The 23,164-nt window shown below is 37.9% G+C and overlaps 1 protein-coding gene across 7 annotated transcripts in view; it reads left to right on the top strand.

Moving 5' to 3' along the window:
* SIPA1L1 (signal induced proliferation associated 1 like 1) overlaps positions 1 to 23,164 on the top strand; it is a 199,478-nt gene that overhangs the window by 127,533 nt on the left and 48,781 nt on the right. For all 7 annotated transcript variants that reach the window (XM_085062218.1, XM_085062215.1, XM_085062220.1 and 4 more), the window contains 4 exons: positions 3,956 to 5,779; positions 11,658 to 11,788; positions 12,408 to 12,596; positions 16,854 to 17,028. In XM_085062218.1, the coding sequence (XP_084918344.1) occupies positions 4,279 to 5,779; positions 11,658 to 11,788; positions 12,408 to 12,596; positions 16,854 to 17,028 (1,996 nt within the window). In that variant the 5' untranslated portion in view covers positions 3,956 to 4,278. The remainder of the gene's footprint in view (positions 1 to 3,955; positions 5,780 to 11,657; positions 11,789 to 12,407; positions 12,597 to 16,853; positions 17,029 to 23,164) is intronic.

The following is a 23,164-nucleotide window of genomic DNA, read 5'->3' on the forward strand; positions in this document are numbered from 1 at the left end:
ATTTTCATGATCATGTGAGTTCTCACCATATTCTGTTCACGTGGATATTCAGAGCTCTACCTTAAGTTGTATTTTTTTCTATATTGAAATAGTAACAAAGCAGGAGTTGTTACTCTTCACAAATTCTGCTCCTGGCTTTAGAAGTGGGTACCATGCTGCCTATGTTGTAATTGTAACTAATTTTACTAGATTACATATTCTGTGTTAGCAATTCTTCTGCTTAATATTTAACTTCTGACAGGTTTTTCAGTTAAAAATAACACCTCTTACTGGTAACTGATGGTCATTTAAATCAAGTATGGTTTGCCCTGTCATTGATGCTGTCATGTTTTGCAAATAACGAATATGAGAAAAGGTTAATGTACAGATTGCTGTTAGTGTTCAGTTTCATTAAAGCTGATAGCCAGTGTACACAGGACCTGTGCTTTAGGAGTTTTTAATGTTATCAAATGTAATGTTTTCACTTTATTTTGATTGGAGTTAATCAAACCTTTTACACCAGACTGTTAGGTCTCAAATTAGACACCAGGGTGGGAAAATCTAAAGAAATAAACGTGGACAGGTGGTTGCAGTCTCTGAAAAATTTTACTTAATAGTGGTTTAATTTGTATAGACACAGTCAAGGGGGGAGCTCATTTCATCAGAGTATGATATTAACTATTACCATAATCATTCATGGCCTGTATTCCAGCTGCTACAGCAAATGAAGGAGGATAGCTGCAAAAACCTGCAGAATGTGAAACAGCTGGTCCCCAGAGTGAGACATCCGTAAAGCTGAGTCAGGAACAGAGAATTTCCTTTGGGAAGTACACTGTGTGGTCACGTAACTAATGACAGTACCATATATACAACAGGCCAAGAATAAGTTACATAAACCATTTAGCTGTATTTTTTCATATATGATTGTACATATGTTTGTGTATCTCTATCCTTACTTATGATTGTTCTGCAAATTTGTAAAGGAAAAAAAATGCAAATGGTGGGGGGAAACTGGTGGTGTTTGGATGCTTATATGGTCAACACCAAGCTTGGGAATTTTTAGAGTTGCTGTGTGAACTTGTGCCCTTAAGTTAATGAGAAACCTCTACTACTAGGTTATCTGTTTCTGTAGAGCAGCATTTGGGGGAAGGACATGAAGACTTTACTTTTGGAGATACTGATGGTGGGAGGGGAGCAGAGAGGGCCAAATCTTGGCTTTCACTGCAGACTGTGAAGAGGAGCTTGTAGTAGTGGGTGCTGTACTGCCGCATGTTTTATGTTTGACTCTCAGCTTGACTTTTCCTTTACAATCCCTTTTAGCCTGTTGTTCTCCTGCCCTGAATCTTTACTAGTTTGAATTCTATTTTCCTTCTGTCCTGCCTGTAAAAGCAAGCCTGTGTAAATCTTAAGGAAGTGCTATGCAGTGTTGCCATTTCATGGAGGTTAATAGTGTTTAAACACTCTTTGATATGACACTGTTTAAAAGCATGAGCAGAACATTAGGTTATGTCATAGCACACAGAATTTGCATTTTCCCTTCCTTTATCTGACGGTGCATGAAATTGTTTCACCAGCCTGATTAGTTCTTAGGAGGGAGAGTATTTGAAATTCGTAAAAATAGCTCAATATTCAGTGATTTTGCAACATCAGAATGGAGAGACTGCCTTTTGAAAGTTACTCTAATTATTTAACTAGAAAAAACTCTATTACTTGAGCAGTGTTATTGGCAGCACGAAGCTGAGTGCTGCAGTTGATACAACAGAAGGAAGGGATGCCATCTAGGAAGACATTGCCAAGCTAAAGGAGTGGATCTGTGAGAACCTGATGAAGTTCAACAGGTCCAAGTGCAATGTGCTGCACCTGGTCAGGGCAATCCTAGACATGAGTACAGACTAGAAGATGAACTTGTGGAAAGCAGCCCTGTAGAGAAGGACTTGGGTGTGTTGGTGGATAAAAAGCTGTACAGAAATCAACAGTGCTGCAAGTGCAGCCCAGAAAGCCAAGTGTATCCTGGGCTGTATCAAATGTAGCAGGGCCAGGGAGGTTAGTCTCCCCTTTATTCTGTCCCTGTGAGACCCCACCTGGAGCACTGTGTCCAGGTCTGGGTTCCTCAGTACAAGAAACATGTGGAACTGCTAGAGCAGGTCCAGACAAAGGCCATGGAGATGGTAAGAGGGCTTGAGGAACTCTTCTTATGAAGACAGATTGAGAGAGCTGGGATTGTTCAGTCTGGAGAAGAAAAAGCTGTGAAGAGACCTCATTGCAGCTTTCCAGTACCTAAAGAGGGCTTTGAAAAAGATAGAGAGACTACTTACATGGACAAATAGTGGTAGCACAGGGAGGAACAGTTTTAAACAAAAAAAAAATTAAAGATTTAGAATAAATGGTGGAAAGAAGCTCTTTACTGTGAGGGTGATGAGGCACTGGAACAGGCTGCCCAGGGAAGCTGTGGGTGGTCCATCCCTGGAGGTGTTCAAGATTTGATCTAGTTGGTGGCATCCCTGCCTGTGGCACAGGAATTGGAACTTAGATGATCTTTGAGGCCCCTTCTAACTCAAACCATTCCATGGTTCTAAAACTGTTGCAGCATTACAAGGAAAAGAGCTGTGTTTATGTAAAAGGCTGTGCAAATACAGTAGTACCCTGGGTGACTCGCACTGTTCTTGTGATGTGTGATGCAGTTAGCTTGCATTTTAAGTATTCCTTATGTGTTGAGTTTTATATTAAGAGCAGCTATTTTAAAGAGGTGCTGTATATAGCAAGTGAAGTTTAAACATGCTGCCTTTGGAGGCACAAAGTGCCCTTGCTTGGTATTTAATTACTGTGGTGCAAAGTATTGTAGTTCTGAGACTGCAGAAAGTGCTAGTTTCCCTGGAAGCATCAGAAGGCCTTGATTTTAGACAATGCTGTATTGTCAGTGCAGTGCTGGTTCAGCAACATCGCTGTGCACACATTTAGCAAATATTTAAAGGACACATTTTGTGTAATCGGTTAGCCTTTGGAAATTATTAACTTCTTTGTGTTAAAGGATGTACACAGTAATGCAAGATTTTATCTTGACAATCCCATGCTTTTGTCTTCTACCAGCAAGGATGTATTTGTGGATTATGTTTTTTAGCTTCTCAAAGGTCAGTGTACTAAAGGCTTTGTAATCATTTCTGTACTGATGAGGTATGGGAAAGCATTTAATTTGTGACTTTGTGAAGCTGGATAATACAGGAGCTGAGGTAGGCAATATTTTATTAGCCAGGGAAATAAATGAAACTTTTCATACCAAGTTACTTTGAAAGTATGTGTTTCAATTAACTTTAACTTTTTTATGTGATGTAAACTCTTAAATGCTTTCTGGACTAGGCAGCTAATCTGCAAATAAGACTGTGCAAAGCACAAAATAAATGTTATTGACAGCCATCCTCTCACAATTTTGTGTACTCTTTGCTAATTAGCTTTTTTTTTTTTGGTTACTGTATCAGATACTTGCATTAATAGGAAAGTTGAATAGGTATTGCTAATACCTGACTGCAACCAAGGATGTATGACTTGTAAATGGTAAATTCTTTGAAGTGTTTGTAAGTAGAAATTGGAATTCTGATCTGGCTCTTACGTAATTTCTCTGGGAAGTGTGTGCTGTATGTGTCCTTCAGCTGGGAAGCTACTGACTTGTGCTTTGTAACAATGTTCACAAACCTGACTAAAAAGTACTACTAATGAATTCAGAAGGAAAAGTTTGTATTTGTGTGGAATCAAAAATCTAGAAATAATTTTTCAGAATGCAACCTAACAATGTCTGGAAGACTCCTCACCACCATATAACACAGCTCTGCATTTTTGAGATGATGATCAATGGGATTTGAAAGCATGTTTGTTAAAAATACTAATTATGTGTAATAGTTACCTTGATAGTGTCAGTGACTAAAAAGGATACATTAAAGATGTTAAAGAATTAATGAATTCATTTCTCTTTTTTCTGTTTTAGGCTTAAAAGAAGCATAAGTGATTCAATTACAATTCTGACATTTTGGAGCAGAAGTGATGTTAAAACAATTTGAATGTATTGGAGCATGGCTACTTCTTAAAATGCAGAACTTAAAGGAAACTGTTGCCTATCAAAACCTACTGAATATCTGAATTTTCTAGACATCCTGCATTTAACTGGGTCCTTAAATGTCCATGATTAAGATCTCATGCAACCATTGTATATTTTGGAGACTATTCTCCAAAAGGGAACTGTGCATTTAAAAAGCAGAAATGACTGTGTTTTTTCTTGGAACCTACTGAGGTTGAACATACTGAAAGACCATGACCAGCCTGAAGCGGTCCCAGACCGAAAGGGCCGTTGCCACGGGGGTATCAGTCGGAACAGATGGCACCTCAAAAGTCCACTCGGATGACTTCTACATGAGGCGCTTTAGGTCACAGAATGGCAGCTTAGGATCTGCAGTCATGGCACCAGTTGGACCTCCTCGCAATGAGACTTCCCATCACGTTACCTCTACCCCTGGAGTCCCTAAAATGGGGGTCAGGGCAAGGATTGCTGATTGGCCCCCAAGGAAGGAGAACATCAAGGAAACAAGCAGATCTAGTCAAGATATTGTTGAAACATCAAGTTGCCTTGACAGCATGTCTTCTAAAAGCAGTCCTGGGAGTCAGGGAAGCTCTGTTAACCTGAATGCTAGTGATTCTGTCATGTTAAAGAGCATCCAGAGCACACTTAAAAATAAGACCAGACAATCTGAGAATCTAGACTCCAGGTTTCTTACACCTGATGGCTATCCCAGTTCCCCAAGGAAAGCTCTTCGCAGAATACGACAGCGCAGCAACAGCGACATTACCATAAGTGAGCTTGATGTGGATAGTTTTGATGAATGTATTTCACCCACATTTAAATCTGGACCATCTCTGCACAGAGAGTATGGCAGCACATCTTCTATAGACAAGCAGGGAACTTCAGGGGAAAGTTTTTTTGACTTATTGAAGGGCTATAAAGATGAGAAGTCTGATCAGAGAGGCCCAGGCACAACTAAACTTGGTGAGCTCCTGATTGCCAGTGGAAGCAAGGGCTCAGGATTCTCTCTAGATGTGATAGATGGACCTATTACTCAAAGAGAAAACCTGAGACTCTTTAAGGAAAGAGAGAAGCCACTCAAGAGACGCTCCAAATCAGAGACAGGAGATTCATCTATTTTTCGTAAGCTGCGCAATGCCAAAGGTGAAGGGGAACTTGGGAAGTCTTCAGATCTCGAAGATAACAGGTCAGAAGATAGCATTAAGCCTTGGACTTGTCCAAAGTGTTTTGCTCATTATGATGTACAGAGTATTTTATTTGATTTAAATGAAGCAGCAATCAACAGGCATAATGTTATTAAAAGAAGGAACACAACGACAGGTGCATCTGCTGCTGCTGTAGCGTCACTTGTCTCTGGACCCTTGTCCCATTCTGCAAGTTTCAATTCTCCAATGGGCAGCACTGAAGACCTGAATTCAAAAGGAAGTCTCAATATGGACCAGGGAGATGATAAAAGTAATGAACTAGTGATGAGTTGTCCTTATTTTCGTAATGAGATTGGTGGGGAAGGGGAAAGGAAGATCAGCCTTTCCAAATCTAATTCAGGTTCCTTCAGTGGGTGTGAAAGTGCCTCATTTGAGTCTACTCTGAGTTCTCATTGCACAAATGCTGGAGTTGCAGTTCTGGAAGTTCCCAAGGAGAATCTGATTTTACATCTAGACAGAGTGAAAAGATACATCGTTGAACACGTAGACCTTGGTGCATATTATTATCGAAAATTCTTCTACCAGAAAGGTAGGTAAATTTTATTTCTCCTTGAGTTTTAGTAATGATTTTTTTTTTTTTCAAACATGCAATATTCAGTTGATATTTAATAGAAAGAATTTTGCAAGAATTATGTATTTCTTTAATGGTATGTTTTACTGATGGGTATGTGCTATTTCTAACAGTCTTTCAGAGTGTTGGAGTAGAAGAATGTTGAGGATTTTGTTGCTGATAGACCTGGCAGCAATGGCTACAAAATATGTGTCTTGAAACATATCAGTGGGACTGGGCAGGTCTTGACACTTGAAAGATTAAAACAAGAAAATAAAATCCTAAAACATGAGAACTTTATTCCCACTATGCCAAGACTTGATGTACTGAGGATTTAATGGAATGGGCATCTTGGAAAGTCAGCATTTACAGTAATGTTTGGGCCTTCTAATAATTAGTAATCCATTTAAAAAATTTTAGGAGTATATAATATATAAATGAAGATAAAAACCTCTTTTCCTCACTCACTGTTTTCATTATAGCTGTCACTCTAGAAAGAAAATTTAAATTTGCCAGGTTTTGCAGACAGAAGCTATCACTACATACATATAACTATATATACACATACCCATGTTGCAATGACAGTGTTGTATCTGAAAACCAGAGTGCAGTTCTCTTATCACATGGTTCAGCCCTGAATAGAAAAGGATTATAATTTCCACTGGATGTGTATGGGGGGGAGAAAAAAGCCCAAAACAACAGATCAAAGCCTTTTGACCTATAGAAAAGAGCAAACCCCAAGCATTTCCCAGATAGCCCCCATCTCTGCCTCCCCTCCCATCACAATGATACTGGCACTGTGAGATGCTGATTTTGCTCTGTTCTTGATGATTCTGAAAATTATCAAAAAGGACTGCCGGCCAAAGTCCTTTAGGATTGTGTTGTGTCCTATCACTTGATGGATAGAGCTGGTCTGATGACTGACCTGGGAAGTGTTTGTTCCTTACCTTCCAGTGATGAGGATTGAGTTTCTTCTCTTTAGTGAGTGCAGGTCAAAGGAGCTTGTTTCCTACAGTTAAAAGCACCAGGGATGCCTGGTTAGAATTAAGTGGATGGTCTGTTAAAAGAAAAAACTTCAACTTCTTAACTGCTTGTTATTGCTAATAATCTCATCTCCCATTTTTCCCTTGCCTTCAGAATATGTCCATCTCTCACCTCTTCCCTGCATTGTCCATTGTTTGGATGGCTCCTGTTACTCTTTCCAGTCTCCTCTTTCTGTAAGCTTTCTAGGGCTGAGAGGTAGCCTTTGCTCCATGTTTTTTGAGAGTGCTGATCCATATCCTTTGGAGACATAGGAGTAACGAAAAATAGTGGTTTCCTGGGAAAAGTGAGCTAGATGTGTGATCCAGGATGAGGTATATTTGGAGGGGAGAGCCTCAGGTTAGGGACCTTTGTCTGTGATTATCTTCCTATCTGTCTCCTGGAACAGTCTGAATCCTTACCAGTCTAGTGAGTTTTGCAATCAGCAACTGAAGTTTCATGTTACAGGTGACCTGATTTACAGCATTTCAGCACTAAGATGGGAAGACTTTATTCCTCCCTCTTCTTTGTACCAGTTCTCTTGTTTTCAGAAAACTTGATAAACCAGTTGAGATTACTAAACAAGCAAGCAGAAATCTTGCCGTCACGATTAATTTGGAGTTTACTGCTTGGTTGTTTCTCTCCAGTTATGGTGAAGGAAATTATCTTTCCTTGCAGTCAGAGAAGTGCCAAAGCCCTACTGCCAGGCCAGGGATGAGAGAATACAGCAGAAGAGGAAGGAGGTGTGAGTGGAATTGCAGCCCTCAGGCAACAACAATTTATTGGCTGGTTTGCCTTCTCCTTAAGGGAAACCACATCCTCATGCTACTACAGTTCCAGTCACCATTATGTTTCCATTTTTTTGTAGATGTAATTAAGGTGAATTGATAAAATTGACATAACCTAGTCCTAAGGTGAGGGGCAGCTAGATACAGAAATGTATGTTAGGGAGTAGGATTGGATGGGGTGAAGAAGTTGTGATTTTTTTTGTTGTTGCTGTTCTTAAGCAATAAAACTGGGTTTTAAATTCACTTTTCTTGTGTTCAGTCCAGCAGAGTCCAAACTAGGGGTGTTGTTTCTACCAGAGATTTTTATCTAGAGCTGTGCTTCAGAAGCCTCATTAGATATGCCCAAACCCCAATTTTCTACAAGTGCAAAACACATTCTGTTGACCACCTAGAGTGTCATCGTTCCCTGAGCAAACTTTAGACTAAACTGATGAGTTGGGATAGTGATAAAACTTAGAGCAGCATAATGGGGAAAAAAGAATCAAGGAAGTCAGTTACAACTGATTTTTTTATGTAACGTAAAGCAAGTGATGATGCAGAAATTTTTTTGCTGGAAGAGGAAGTTGGATTTCTATGATGTTCTGAATGGAACACACAGTGCTAAAAGAGTTTCAGTGGGTTCAGCTCATCAAGTCAGTAGGCTTTGGATAATTTTATAGTCTTAGAAGTATAAAGCAAAGAATTCTGATTTGACAACAATACCTTTTAAAGATCTCCAACCAGGAAGCTTTCATGGACTTGGAGAACCCTCAGTAATACTAGAGGGTTGCAAAGAATAAAAAGCAGTGTTCCAGAGAATTGTAAGCCTGAGTTGGTTTTCATTCCAGCTGGAAATAACAAAGCAGGTAATTTGGGGCTGTATCAATAAAGAACTGCCAGTTAAAAATCAATGATGCCAGTCAGCATGATTTAATGAAAAGTAGGTCTCGTCACATAAAAGAAAAAAAAATAGTTTATCTTGTGTCTTAAAAAAAAAGATGAAAGTCATTGCATTCATATAATCCCTTTTAATTTCTTCTGGATAATTTGGTGAAATGCTGGTAGTGAGTTGACTGAAGTCTTTAATTATATGAAATCAATAGCACATTTTTCACTGGTACTGTTACTTAGATAATAGATCCATCTTAAGTCTTAGCAGTGTATGGAGGAGATATAAGTGAGCTAGCAGTATTACCAACATGGTCCAAATTAATTACAATATTTTAATCTAGGTAGTGTAAAATATTTGCATGTGACATTTATGGATGACTCTTGTATAAGTTCAATGAATGCAAATGGATGAGTTTTTGTATGGAAAGGAAATTGATCTTCTGCAGAGTAGTGGCATTCATGAATAGTGTTCTGGCCTGGTGTCCAGACTTCTAAATGTGAAAATACTAGTGGAGACAGTTTCATGGAGGTAAGGAAAACAATACTTACAAAATATACTGAGAAAAGAGCTTTATAATGGTACTTTCCAAGGTTGGATTCAGCTTCTGCAATTTATATCTGAGCTAGTTGTGCAGACTCCCTTTGTGCTCACTGGGGAGAAATGAACCTTGCAGGATCATACAAATTGCAGTCTCTTCCCTCATTTCACTAACAGAAGTTCATGCACAACTAACTCACATGGAAAAGTTTATTCTTACAGGAAGTGTTTACTCTTATAGGAAATGAATGCTACTCTTATGATGCTCAAGATGTATTTACAAGGTGATTAAATAAAGATGTGTTTTAAAACATGTGTTTGATAGAAAGACTTAACTAAGTTTGAAGTCTAGGTATTTATAAGTTAATATAAATTAGTGCATAAAAAGAGAGGGTGAGGACGAAGCCAGCACAAGGACCAGTTTGTGAAAGTTGCACAGATATGTTTACTAAAGACTTATTTATAATGAATATTAAAATCACAGAGATCGAAAAATTTGTTTCCATCACCTTGTCCAAGTGCAGCTCAGAAAAGAGAGCATATCACTCCAGAGGAGCAGTCTGTTTTCTCTGTCCCAGTGATTCTGTCTGGGAGTTACAGTCCTCATAGAAAGAACCAAGAGCATTTGTTTTGCTTCCATCCTCCTCACGCAGTAGTTGCTAATGTTACCATTTAGGACAAATTTTAGTTACTGGCTTAGAATGAAAGACTTGACTGAGAAGTAAATAGTTTCCTGAACTGGTTTTATAACAAATGAGCTGTTGGTCAGCTTTCCTGTAGCTGTTTGCAGCCAGTAAAAATACCCTTTGCTCTAATGTTTTAAATTGCTGCATTTTCTATCCAGAAATTGATGCTTTCCAAGTGTGTTGCTAGACTTGCAGAGCTCTCAAAATGCTGCCTACCCTTTTTTCTCCAGAGAACTACTGGGCAGAATTTTCCAGTACTGTAAATGCTGAGCTAGGATTAGAAGAAATTGCTTGATGCTCAGTTTCATTCACAAGAGAAATGTTTGGGATTTTTATTTCTAGTCTGATCATACAAAATATCAGTTGAACATGGTATCTAAAGAGAAATATGATAAAAGCACAAATGAAATTAACCTTTTCACTCAAAATCAGGTGCATTTATCTGGATTTCCTTTGCAAAGGAAACGCATAAATATATGCCAGGAAAATAAATATTTTAACTTCGGTCCTTTCACTGGAAGTGTCTTTTGAGTTATGTGATAAATATTTAACTATTTTCAAAAGTATGTATAGTTTGTTTTAATGACCAGGTACAATCAATTTGTTATTTCTTTTGGGTATGGATTTATAAATTAATTTACGGCTGTTACTAGTTGTCCTGATTGTCTGTTAATTAAATGATTTTTCTGCAGTAGTTGAAATTAAATGTCAACCTTGAGAAGTGTTGCTTCCTATGACCTTCTGTTGTGGTATGGAGAAAAAAGCTGTCTTCTGAGGTGTTAATGTTTGACATTAAGTTCTTGAATTAAAATTGTGATGTAGGCCTTGTTTTCCCAATAAGACTCCTAATTAGCTCCCTTTAGATTGGATATTAAGCATTTAGCACTTTTATTCTGCTGCTTCTTTTCCTTAATTTTTTTCTTGTACAGTGCTTGACTCCTATTTGTTGACTTTTCCCTTAAAATTTCTTTTAGGGAATGTATGTTTAAATTAAGCAGTCACTTAACAAAGCAGTGCAGCTTTGTTTGTATGTTGCTGCATTAATGGCAATATACCTCTGTCATCAGTCAAGATAGTTTGTAATGCTCAAAAGGCTCAACAGAAGAGCCTTCAACACCAATCTCTAAAATTATTGAGCTTTAATTTTTGTAAATGTGCTTTTCTAGCCCTTTTTCATGTAAAGCTTGGCTTTACATGTCTATGGTTAGACAAATATAAAAATATGTTTCAAGGAATGTGCTGTTCAGCTAGTGAGTGATTTCACCAGTCCTGTATTTGCTTCTCTGCTGCCTTCCCCACTAGACTGATTTTTAACTCAACTCTTAGCACTTTAAATTTACTTTTAGGGTTGTTCAATACTTCACTGTTAAACATTTATGCTGGTCATTTTACTTCCTGATTTATTCTTCTCTGGTACTATAATTTGATATTTTTACTGTGAATAAGTGTTTAACTTCTTTTTCATCTTCATCAGTTTTTTTCATTTTAGAACTGAGTAACATGTATGGAAAAAGCGAAGAAACAGTCAAAAAATAAGTAATTTACATCCTTTGCTAAGTACAGTTGTTTGACATTTCTATTTTAACATAGGTTATTGAGTTTCCCACTTTGGTGCATTTGGCTTCCTTCTTTTTAGTTTTAAGGGGGAAATTGGTTGTACTTATTTAGCTCAGTGTGAATAAAACAGATGGCAATATAAAAGCAGATGTAAGAGGTGTATCCTGTTTCAGGCTTATTTAAGCAGAGATGCCATGTTGAAATTCAGCCTTCTTGTATAAAGGGAGCTCATGGGAGAAGCGAAGCACAAGAATGACACCCTGGTACCACGTGAAGACATGTTCTTACTGACTCCATGGAGCTGGTAGCTCATTGCCACTATAACAATCAGGCATGAAAATATAGTTGAAGTATAAGAAGACAAACTTCTCTATTTTTTTTTCTTCCTCATATACAAGAACACTGGAACTATTTTGGGGCAGATGAGAATCTGGGTCCAGTAGCTGTGAGTATAAGAAGAGAGAAGCCAGAGGAAATCAAAGAAAATGGACCTCAGTACAACTACCGGATCATATTCAGAACCAGTGAGGTAAGCAGGTCAGGAATGAGAGTATAAGAAACTGGAAGTGAGCAGGCAAAACCAGGTGGCATGCCTGGGGTTTGTGTGCTTTTCAGCATTGATAATAGATTTCTGTTCAGTCTAAGAGCCTCCTGGCAGAATTACACTGCATATAAACAGAATATTTGTGAGTTATTCCATAACAGAGGAATGTCCAACACAGAGGAAACTGAAGATTGTTTTGGTTAAAACTTGAGAAACTTAAGGAGCTATATTAGCTAGAAGCAAGCAAAGAGGAGGGTAATTGTTTCCTTTTAAATGTGGCAGTGGGTAGACCTGAGAAATGTACTTTTACTTCTAAATGCTCTGGTAGAAATACTATACTAATACTAATTTTTCCAGGTAGTAGTTTCCTGTACAACTTAACTCTGATTAATCATTTGAAATAGTCTGATTACTGTTAGCTATCAGTGAGTGACGTCACCTTGACAATTTGTGTATCAGTGTTGGTTTCATGACAACAAAAATTCCTCAATGTCCTTTATCTCTGTTGAGAATTGGAAACATAGTATTTTTAGTTCCACTGCTTTTGCTAGTCAATCTCAGTGCATAATTCAATATATGTGTTATTTTTCTGTTGTATGCATAGCTCATGACGTTAAGAGGCTCTGTGCTGGAAGATGCTATCCCTTCTACTGCAAAGCATTGCACAGCCAGGGGACTTCCCTTAAAAGAAGTGCTGGAGTATGTGGTTCCAGAGCTGAATATCCATTGCCTAAGGCTGGCCTTCAACACTCCAAAAGTCACAGAACAGCTTATGAAGCTTGATGAGCAAGGGGTAAGTGCAGAATTACAGAACTAAATTATCTTAATCGCTCGGATTATTGCCATGAGTTGCAAAATTACCTTTTATCTTTATATGATCAAAGTCAGTCTGTTGAAGTGCCTCATTTAAACTAAAACATGTCATCTATAGGGAGAGTTATGTTGCAGTTATTTCCCCCAAATTTAAAAGGGATTAAAAGGGATCTTTAAGGTCCCTTTCCAACCCAAACCACTGTCTGATTCCATGGTATCTAACAAAACTGTGAGGTTAAATTATCCTCATTTTGTATCCTATATGTTATTAAGCTCCCATAGTATGGTTTTCTAATGCTTAAACTTTTGTAAATCATTAGGGACATGTGATAGTTAAGTTTTTATTATCTGCATCAAAGTATTTTCTGGTTTTGTGGTAATGAAACAGTTTGACACTTCTAGCAGAAAAAGATGAGCACGCTCTGTACTAATTAGAAGCTGCATTTTTTCAATTCTAAGCTAACAAAAAGGTGGGTAACAGCTGCTCTACTAATTAGGTGCACAGAATGTTGATCACTTCTTCTTGCTGAGTGTCACACTGTTTCATTACAGCATGAACAGGTGCCTGATTGATATAGCACATAAAATGTTTTGTAAATTTAAGAGTTAAGATTATAAAGTCACCTTAGCCTGACTTAGCCATTATATTTCACCCAGAAATTCCTTCACTGAGCCAAATTTGCATGCGTCAGTTTTCATTAGAATAAGATGGGGTTTTTTATATTAGAGTGAGGTCTTAAAGCAGTTGGTTGTTTTCATATTGAAGAATCTCCACTTCTTTATTTAAATTAATCTGCTTTCAGCTTTAAGACTTCTGACATTTTTCTCTGCTACATCTTAAAAGTCATTTCGTTGTGAGATTTTTTTTTTCTAGCAAAGGTTTTTGTATGCAGTGATTAAATCATCTGTTGGTCTTGTTTATGATAAACTAAACAGATTGCACTTTTCAAGTCTTTCACTGCAACATATTTTCTCTGAATTTCATATCACTCTTATGGCTGAGCTCTGTCTCTTCTACTGTCTCAATATCTGCATATGTCATTCAGTGTTGGAATGGGAATATTTTTCTTGCCCTAGTTTTATCCTGGTGGTGTACGTGAAACTTGCTTGTGCCTTACTTCCTCTGAAATTGCTGGAGAGCTAACATCTGCTGTTCTGTACATATGGTCCACATTGCTTGTCACCTAGCTGTTCTTTTATTGGATTTATTAAAATGCATTCATTTGAATGATTCTATGTTGAAAAGCAATCCAATCATTTCCTAGGGCTGCACTAGCTTCTTTGCTAATTACCACCTACTAACCTTTGTCTTGAATGCAGAGCTCATGGTAAGTTACTGTAGGTTTACTTCCAAATATGACTTAAAAATTTGAATATTAGGGCAATTACTGATTTATTTCAGTAGAAGCTAATCTTTATGGCAGTTCCTCATTCACAGAAATACTGCAAAATGTCACTTGGTTCTTAATATAATTCCTGGTTCATAATATGAACTTGCTGACTGGTTAAATCCAAGATATACTTTCTGCTGTCTTGCACTGGGTACTAGATAAATACTTAAAGTGCACTTTTCCCACGTATATGAATATGTAAATACTTTCAGATTATTAAAATGAAAATGCTACTTTAGTGGTTTTAGCACAACAGAAGTCATGCTTCAATTTATTTTTTGCTTTTTCTTGTAGTTAATGCACTTCTACAGATTTATCAGGAGTTGTAATAATGGGGACTGCATGCCTTTCTCCAGAACTGTTCTTTTTGATACAGTAATGCCAACTTGTCCTTAAGGAAACTTTTTTTTTTTCCCCCAAAAATTAGCAAATCTAAGAACACAGCTAGAAGGCATATCATGCTCTTTGCACAGTCTTTGTTTAATTTCTTAGGCTGACATTTTCAAAGCAATAAAGCACAGTTGTTTGCTTGCTTGTTGCTGCTGCAGATCCCATTTATGTTTATGCCCTTGAAAATACTTCCTTCACCTAAAGTTGAAGCTTAAACAGTGCAAGTGTGCTTCATGAGAATAATTTTTTTTTGTCCTAACTTGTTTTAGTGAAATTACAAGAAGCTATTTTAATAGCAGTACAGCTAAGGTACTGTGGTTCCATGAAACCCTTGCATCCATCCTGTTTCTGTGGGGCTGGAGAAAACACATCTGAGCAGCAGATGCCTGAATGGTCCAAGGCAGGACCTGCTACTGCAGATATGGAAAGTGATGGCAGTTGTTCCAGCTGGGATGGCAACAGTGCCACCTCTCCCTGTCCTTCACTGCTCCCCTCCTCTCTCCTCCCTTACTGAGTGTCAGCAGGAGGCACTGGAACAGACTGCCCAGAGAAGCTGGGCATGTCCCATCCCTGAAAGTGTTCAAAGGCAGGCTGGGTGTGGATTTGAGCAACCTGGTCTAGTAGAAAGTGTCCCTGCTGCCCATGTCAGGGGGTTGGGAACTAGATGATCCTTAAGATTCCTCCCAACCCATACCATTTTATGATTTCATGCTGCACTTGAATTTTGTCATAAGAAACTTGAACATGTTTATAAGGTGCAAGTCAGGTAGTCAGTGTGTCAGATGATAAAATAAGGGATATTCTGTAGTGGGAAAAAAAGAAGCAGCTTAGAATTGTGACTTTATATATATATATATATATATATATATGTATCTATCTATATCTATATCTATATCTATATATATATATATAGCTTCTTCAGCAGGAGTAAACAAGCCAGGTTATCTTTACTCCTCCTTTTTCCTCCTTGTTTTCCTACTGCTAATACTTTATCTATGTTGCCATTCATCCTTGGTAGTAAAGGAATAATGCAGTAAAGTTGCAGTTTTTAGAGGTTTTTAAATTTTAAAATTTACTTTATTTAGAGACAGAGTAGAACCATTTCTGAGGGCTTTTAAATTATCCCACCATTAATATAATAGGATAAAATTAATGAATTTAGGTTTAATGATGTATCCACATTGTCCTAGCACTTTCAAAATACTTTGTCTCATGACTTGGGATAGAATCTTCTGAGAACAAATCACAGTATATTCAGGTAACTTTGCTTTCAGTGCCCTTGCAAATAACTGTGTGCACTTCCCACTAACCTGTAGCCCAAACTTGTAAATCTTATGCCAGTTGTGATAGATTTTCCTATTATTTTACTCTGGCATATGAGGTGGGTGTTTATTTGAAATAGAGCCTCTACAAAAATTCATGTGTGGGAGGGAAGATTATTTACTGGGCAATAAGGATGCATTTCTACGGGATGAATTACATCCATAAACTCCAAGGCTCTCCCTTGTGCTCCTTCAATCAGAGCTCCTGCCTGTGAAATTGGTTTTGGTGGCAGCAGTAAATGGCTGTGGGTGCTGCTTTCTTCCCTTCTGTAACTTCTCTTTCTGAAGTCCAGATGTAAATTATACCACTGTGCTCCTTTTTCTTTTTTTTGGTGTGTGTATCAGTTTTGAAATTGGTGGAAACAGTTTGCTTTAAAGAATCACAATTATGGTTGGGTAAAAAATTACTTTATTCACATCTTCAGCTTCTGCTGTATTAGGAACATCAACTACCAAATTAGAGGGAAAATGGAAATAAAAAGCACAAACCTATTTGAACATCTATGCTAGTAAACAGTATCTTCAAGGTATTACCAGCATTTTTCAATTTTGCTGTTTTCTTTGTTACTATAATCATATTTAAGTCAGGGAAGACCAACTGAATGTCATGGAGTCATCCAACATTGCTAACAGGTGAATGTGTTAATGGGTGAATAATTGCTATCTTCTCTTTGAAATGAGAGAATGTTCATTTTATCCCTTGTTTTAGAAATGAGCACACTATGTGCCCTCCTCTTCTGTGTGGAAGGCTTAGCATACATGGTAGCCATGGTACCAGCCTAAGTGAGAGTCAAGCTCCTGGCATTACTCAGCCAGCACTTCCCGTGTGACTCAGTGTTAGACATTCACTTGCAAACTGCAGTGTTGTCCTCCTGGAAATAAGCAACATTCATGTTTGTATCATTTCAGAAAGCATTTTGACATCTTTAGATTAAATCTGCCATCATTGAGGCAGTTACAGTAGAAAACAATGGGAGTATTTGGAACTAGACTAACTTTTCAAATTAGACTGATAATTAGGTATTATTTCATTTGTGAATTATGGGTTTAATGAAATGTGGGAAGTGAATTCAGTGCATAAGTTGCTTCATCAGTTGGTATACACATAAAATTTTAATCTTTTTCCCTTTGCAGTTAAGTTACCAACTTAAGGTGGGTATCATGTACTGCAAAGCTGGGCAAAGCACAGAAGAGGAAATGTATAATAATGAATCAGCAGGTCCAGCCTTTGAGGAGTTTCTTCAGCTCTTGGGAGAGCGAGTTCGACTCAAGGGATTTGACAAGTACCGTGCTCAGTTGGATACAAAGAGTAAGACTTTTTCTATTTTTTTTTTCTCCTTAAGTGAACAAAATGCATCATAAGATTGCTAACTGCCTTTTTGAAAAGAGTTCCCAAAAATACCATCTTTGCTGTAGGAAGGCAGCTGCTTAATATAAGTGAAAGCAGAGCACATGTGTAATTTAACTGTACTCGTGTGGTTTCTTGACTCTGATAATAATTGGATTTTTGTACTGATTTGGTATGAAATTATCTGTAAAGCTACAAGAAGAAACCAGTAACTTTGGAACCATTATTGGCATAGCAAATCCATCATCAGTGTGTTGTCTTACGACTAATCAACACAGTTCATATGTCATTTTTTTTTAATGATATGCTTATAGACGGTCTCCACTATGTTTTGAGAACCCATCTATGTCACTCCACCTTGAAGAGTTGGTCTGCTGCTTTTCTGTCTGTTGCATGCAGTTTTTTCTTCTAGGTAGTTTTGTCTTAGTCATCCTGTCAAATGTATTCCTCCCTCTGTGGTTTTTCCTTTTTGAGTTATGGAAATTAAACTAGATTTGGCAGCTATATTATCAGCTTTAACTGTAAGACATTGCAACAGAAATGCAGTGGTGAGATGATCCTGGGTGACTGTAACTATAAAAGAAACTCCCTGCATTTGGAATCAGTCATGTGAAATACCTGTTTATCAGCTAGCACATGCTGCATTCAGTTTGTTAGGTCTGTTTAAATTACTCGGGGAAGTTTTGTCATGTATTCGTTTTCTATAAGTATTGGAGCTAACCAGTTCCTATGGAGATCTTTTGCTATTTTGCTCACTTGTAACAAAGGAAATGAAATGAGGAGTTTGATTCATGAAAGCTGAAAAGCATTCATCAGCTTTAGTGCAGCAGAAGCTGTGGTCTTGTCATGGGTCTCCTGGCACAAATAGAGTACCTTGCTGTGCTGTAGTGCTCCATCATTCTGTATTCTGTCCTTAATTCCTACCACAATTGCATTGCCATCTCCTCAGGCTGTTCTTGACCAGACTGATCATCAATCCTCAGAGGCTTATAAAACTTCCTTTGATTTTAAACCTAAATTAATACCTATTTTGCACATATTTAACCTTAAGCCTGCTTTTTTTTTTTTTACTTGCAATACTTTTATTCCCTTTCTTGTAATTCCTTCCTTGAGTGCATTTCATATAACCGTAGAATGGTTTGGGTTGGAAGGGACCTTAAACATCATTTCATTCCAACACCCCTGCCATGGGCAGGGACTCCTTCCACTAGACCAGGTTGCTGATAGAGTCATCCAGCCTGGCCTTGAACACCTCCAGGAATGGGGCATCCACAGCTTCTTTGGGCAACCTGTTCCATTGTCTCATCACTCTCACAGTAAAGAATTTCTTCCCAATATCTTATATAAACCTGCCCTCCTTCAGTTTAAAATCATTCCCCCATGTCTTACCACTACATGTCCTTGGGAAAAGTCCCTCTCCAGCTCTCTTGTAGGCCCCTTCAGGGAAGGCTGCTATAAGGTCTCCCTAGAGCCTTCTCTTTTCTAGGCTGAATAATCCCCATTCTCTTAGCCTGTCCTGACAGGAGACATGCTCCAGCCCTCTGCCCATCTGGGTGGCCTCCTCCAGACTCAATCTACCGGGTCCATGTCCTTCCTGTGCTGAGGATCCCAGAGCTGGATGCAGTACTCCAAGAGGAGACTCAGTACTCCATTTGGTGTCCAGATGTATTGCAGTTGTGTCTCCTCAATGCTTTTGTGATGTTACCCTTAATAAGCCAAGACTTTTATTTATTGGTATGTGAGGTGTGTGTTTCTCTGCTTATGTTCACACACATGCAGTATTTATTACCTGATAACCTTCTTCTGCTCTCATTTGAGTTTGGTTTCAGTTTCTTTAATCTATACAAGATTACATACATGAGTCCAGATGATATCCAGGCAGTTTCTTGTTGTAAGTTTTCTTGCCTATACTGGAAATATGTGTAATTCCCAGGATGAATTTTTCCTTTTGCACAGCTCTGAACTGTTATGTTATTGGTTATAAAGATAAGCTAGGTTAAAAGTCATATGTATATGGAAAACAGAGAAAATATTTGTTTAGCTTCTGGTTTTATATTGTGACTTTGTTACTTTCAGTAGTTAAAACAAAATCCTCTCTTCCCTTTCTTGTGGGTTAATTAAGATGTGGAAAAAAAAGAAAATAATCCATATTTTGTGTGTCAATCCACACATACTGGTTTCTAGTATGTGTAAATGCTGGATGATTGAGTTGATTCATCTGCTCAGATATACCAGTGAAAGCTTTAACTGTCTTTTACGTATTCATTTTGCATTTTCTTCCGAACAGCAGAATTTTCCAGAAATGTTTTAAATTCCTTGTTGTTGCTTCTGACTTGAGGAAAGAATTTTTTCAGGCTTTGAATTTACTTACTACAATGCACCTGTTGATTGGAAACTTTAAGAAGACTGACTCTCTCCTGTGGTGTTGAGAGTTGTCCTCTTGTAATGAAGGTTTCTCCTCCATGTTGACAGCTGGCATATCTTTTTCACATTGCCTAGTAGACCTACTCAGCTCCATCCTGTATCTAAAAATACCAAAAATCTTTATGTGAACACTTGAATGTGATCATAGAGGATTTCCTGTCCTCTAAGTGGAAACTGCTGCTTTCATGAAGGGTTTCCTACGTTTTGTTTCAATCAAGGTTTACAAGCTCACATACACTTCTATGAGAACCTCATCAACGTAGAACTGCTTAGGAATTCTTAAGTTGTCTGAAATCTTTCAGGTTATATTGCCTGCAGGATTACTGAGAAAACACATGGCTACATGTGAGCATGCATGGGTAAGTTTAGACAGGAGCAAATGTGAGCAATGGCAGCAAACTTTTGTAATTGATCTTGATGGTGATGTGTTCTCCTTTCTGCCAGTATGCAAAGCACAGGCTGGAAATGCTGAAAGAAAAGGTGGTTTGGGAGCACAACACTCAGCTCTTTGGATAGCTGTGTTTGGAAATACTTAAAGCATATTTGACACAGGAAAGGGTAAAAAAGCCACTTCGTAGTAGGGGAAATGCTGAAGACCAGAGATGGTCACAAGAGCTGCATCTCAGGTATAGGGAATATGTGAACAGCCAGATAGAGGCAGGCAACACATTTTTGGTAGCTACCCTAAGTAATGAGTCAGTCCTTTTGCCTTGGCCTTAACACAGAGACCTGCAAAGGAGGGGTTGTAGGTTTTTACTGTGACTTAGGTTTATAGGTTTTGTTGAAGCAGGTAGGTCTACAGCTGGGAAGTGAGCTCCTCCATCTTCCAGCTCTGTGCTCTTCTGTTGCTAGAGAGCACTGTCTTGAAATAGTTCTTGCAGTCTCACTACTCAGGAAATTTTCCTGCACAAGAATTCTGTTCTGTGTCAGCACAGTTGTTTGCAAAGATGTGCTTAAAAACAAATGTCTGCTGATTGACTTGTAAGTAAGGTTAGATCTATGTAGACTTTGCTGGTTTCTTTACCCTTGACAATACTTTGCAAGCTATGGAAAGCAATTGTGTGATGTAAGCTGTGCAAAGGTTTTTCTCTGCATGGAGATGAGCTGATTTGTATATGTACTCTGGAAATGTTGACAATATTTTTAATTTATGCAAATTTAGTATAGTAAAGTTGCTCTAGCAAAAGGCAGTTTCAGAACAGTTAGTTGTTCTTGGAAAATTTTAGAGTTAGGGGCCTAATTGGTAAGTATCCTTAATAGAGCCAATTCCTTAAAAGGAGGAATCTCATGCATCCTATTAACTGAAAGCCTATTTAAGTGTATTGGATCCTTCAAGGGCTTTGGATCTCTGCCAGTACCACTGTGAAAAAGAGATGCTACTTTTCAAGTTTTGTTTGTTTATTTCTAGAATTACCAGAGGGGAAACAGTCTATCTCCTGGCAGCCTGCAGACTTTGGATAGGAAATAGAGCTTGAAAATGTCACCTATCCCACAGTGACTAGGAAGTTTATGGGCATCACTTTAAAGTAATGAACATCACAGTGATCTTTCAAATTATAACTTCAGTCATTTTACTTTATTTTCCAGTTGTAATGAATGCTTTATTTCCCTCCCCCTCACTTAGTCTTACTTCTTAGTTTTTTAAATTGGTAAATGGGATCAGCTTGATAATGCTAGGTCTGGTAACATGGCACGTGTCCCCAACAGAGTGGAGGAGGTCAGAGGTTTCTGTGTTGTTTAAGAAGCAGAAACAGGGATGGAACGAAGTCCATCTGCATTTCTCTGTATTCTTTCGTATGTTACAAAATAAAAGGTTGTCTGAAAAAAACTTGGGTTTTACAGAAGCTGATCATGAGTGCTTACTGTAATCCTTGTATATGACAGCAAGAAAAGAGCAGTGTTGACAAATGCTGACAAAGCAAAGGTAGAGGGAGCAACATTAAGCTCTGAAAATATTTGTTCTCATGCTTTTTATTGTGAGCCCAGCTGCAGTTTGTAGTAATGGTTGTCCTGCTGTATCAGTGTAACTTACTTTTTGTTCTACAATTCCTTGCAGTGTTTTCCTTTGAAACAGGGAGTCAGATTTTCTGCTCATAATGGTTTTTTTACATACAGTTTTCCAGCACAGAGGTTGAGCTGCTGTAGAAGCAGGCTGACAAAGTCCTGTGGGTTCAGTGAGGTTAATTTGTCAGCACTATACTCATGGTGTCAGCCACAGTTTTGAGCACTATTGGTGTTATGAAAAATCACTTCAAATGAGTCTGTTAATCCTTGTGAATATAGCTGAGAATCATTGGAAGGATAGAAGACTAAGGTGGATTTTTAAAGATTAATGATGGAAGGAAAAGATTAGGTAATACCTCAGCTAAGTAGCCAGATCCAGTAATGGGGCAAGGCAGGGAAAGGATCATGAATAGCTGTGCCATGTGGCTGGAGGGGATGTCTTCAGTGTAAAAAGGTGCTAATGAATTTGTAGATCCCTCAGGCCTTTGTTAAATAGAAGGGTATTGAAGTAGATTGCAGTGCTGGCTTGCAGTTCTGACCTTGAAATGATGGATATTATTCCAGTGCACAGTCTTGGATTTTATTGCGGCAGCTGTGATTTGATTTAAAGCAAACACCTGCAATTATGGTGGTGTTCTTCAGGAAAAGCATTCTGGACTTCAAAAATTTGAGTGGTGAGAGAGCTGCGCAGTCTGTAGTGGATATGGACTTCTGTTTGTAGTTTGATTTGAATAAGAGATTTAAGTTGTAAAGTACTCAGAAATAATTTGAATTATTAAATGTGTCTTTTGGATTGTAGCCTGATTATTTAGTTAGCAGAATCAGTGCTGTTCTCAGAAAGAACTTTTTTTGCCTTAAATGAAGTCTGTCCAGAAATGTTGAAAGTTTGACTAAAATGAGTAGGTATTCTAGGATATTTTTGTCAGAATTGCTGTATTCTATTCCTCCAATACCTTTTGAGCCCCTTACCCTCTTTTTTGGGGACTGCCTTCCTCTGTCTTACTTCCCAATCTTTTTGCACCTGCTGTTCCCCTTTTCCAATTATTTCTAATATTTTTGTATGCTCTGTTTCTAAAAGATGATGTACAAATCTGTGTATTTACAGCTCAACAGATAAACTGTTACGAAGTTACATTCATGTACAGGTGACTTTTGGGTACATCTGCCTCCTTCAATGTGCACTGCAATGATCAAGCAGAGGACAGAGGCTGATGTGAATGCCGTGCAAGATGAAATTATTCCCTTTCAGCTGTCCTGCTGTTCTAATTAGCATTAAAAAGAAAATATTTAGCAGTTAGTTTATTCTACTGACAGTGTTGAGTCCTGGAAAAGAGAGCCCAATCTCCTTGAAACACTAACTGAGAATTACAAGTTTTTTTTAAGGTTGTATTTCTAATTCCCTTTTTATTCTAGACAGGTGATTTGGAAGTGCAAAATCTCTATGTGGATAATGTAGAAATTTTTCCATTTCATATTGCAGATAATTTTGTGTTTCATTTACAGTAAAGCTACCTCTATTTAATTATTCTGAATCTGACAAAACAAACTACTTGAAGTTTGTATTCAAAATCTGAGTAAATAAACTGTATATTTATGTTACTGTAAATGCCTCACAAATCTCAGATCTGTTATCTTGTTAGTAACATAATGTCTCTGCTAGTAAAAATGC

Source organism: Lichenostomus cassidix, chromosome 5, assembly GCF_008360975.1.
Source record: "Lichenostomus cassidix isolate B80296 chromosome 5, HeHo_3.0, whole genome shotgun sequence".
NCBI lineage: Eukaryota > Metazoa > Chordata > Aves > Passeriformes > Meliphagidae > Lichenostomus > Lichenostomus cassidix.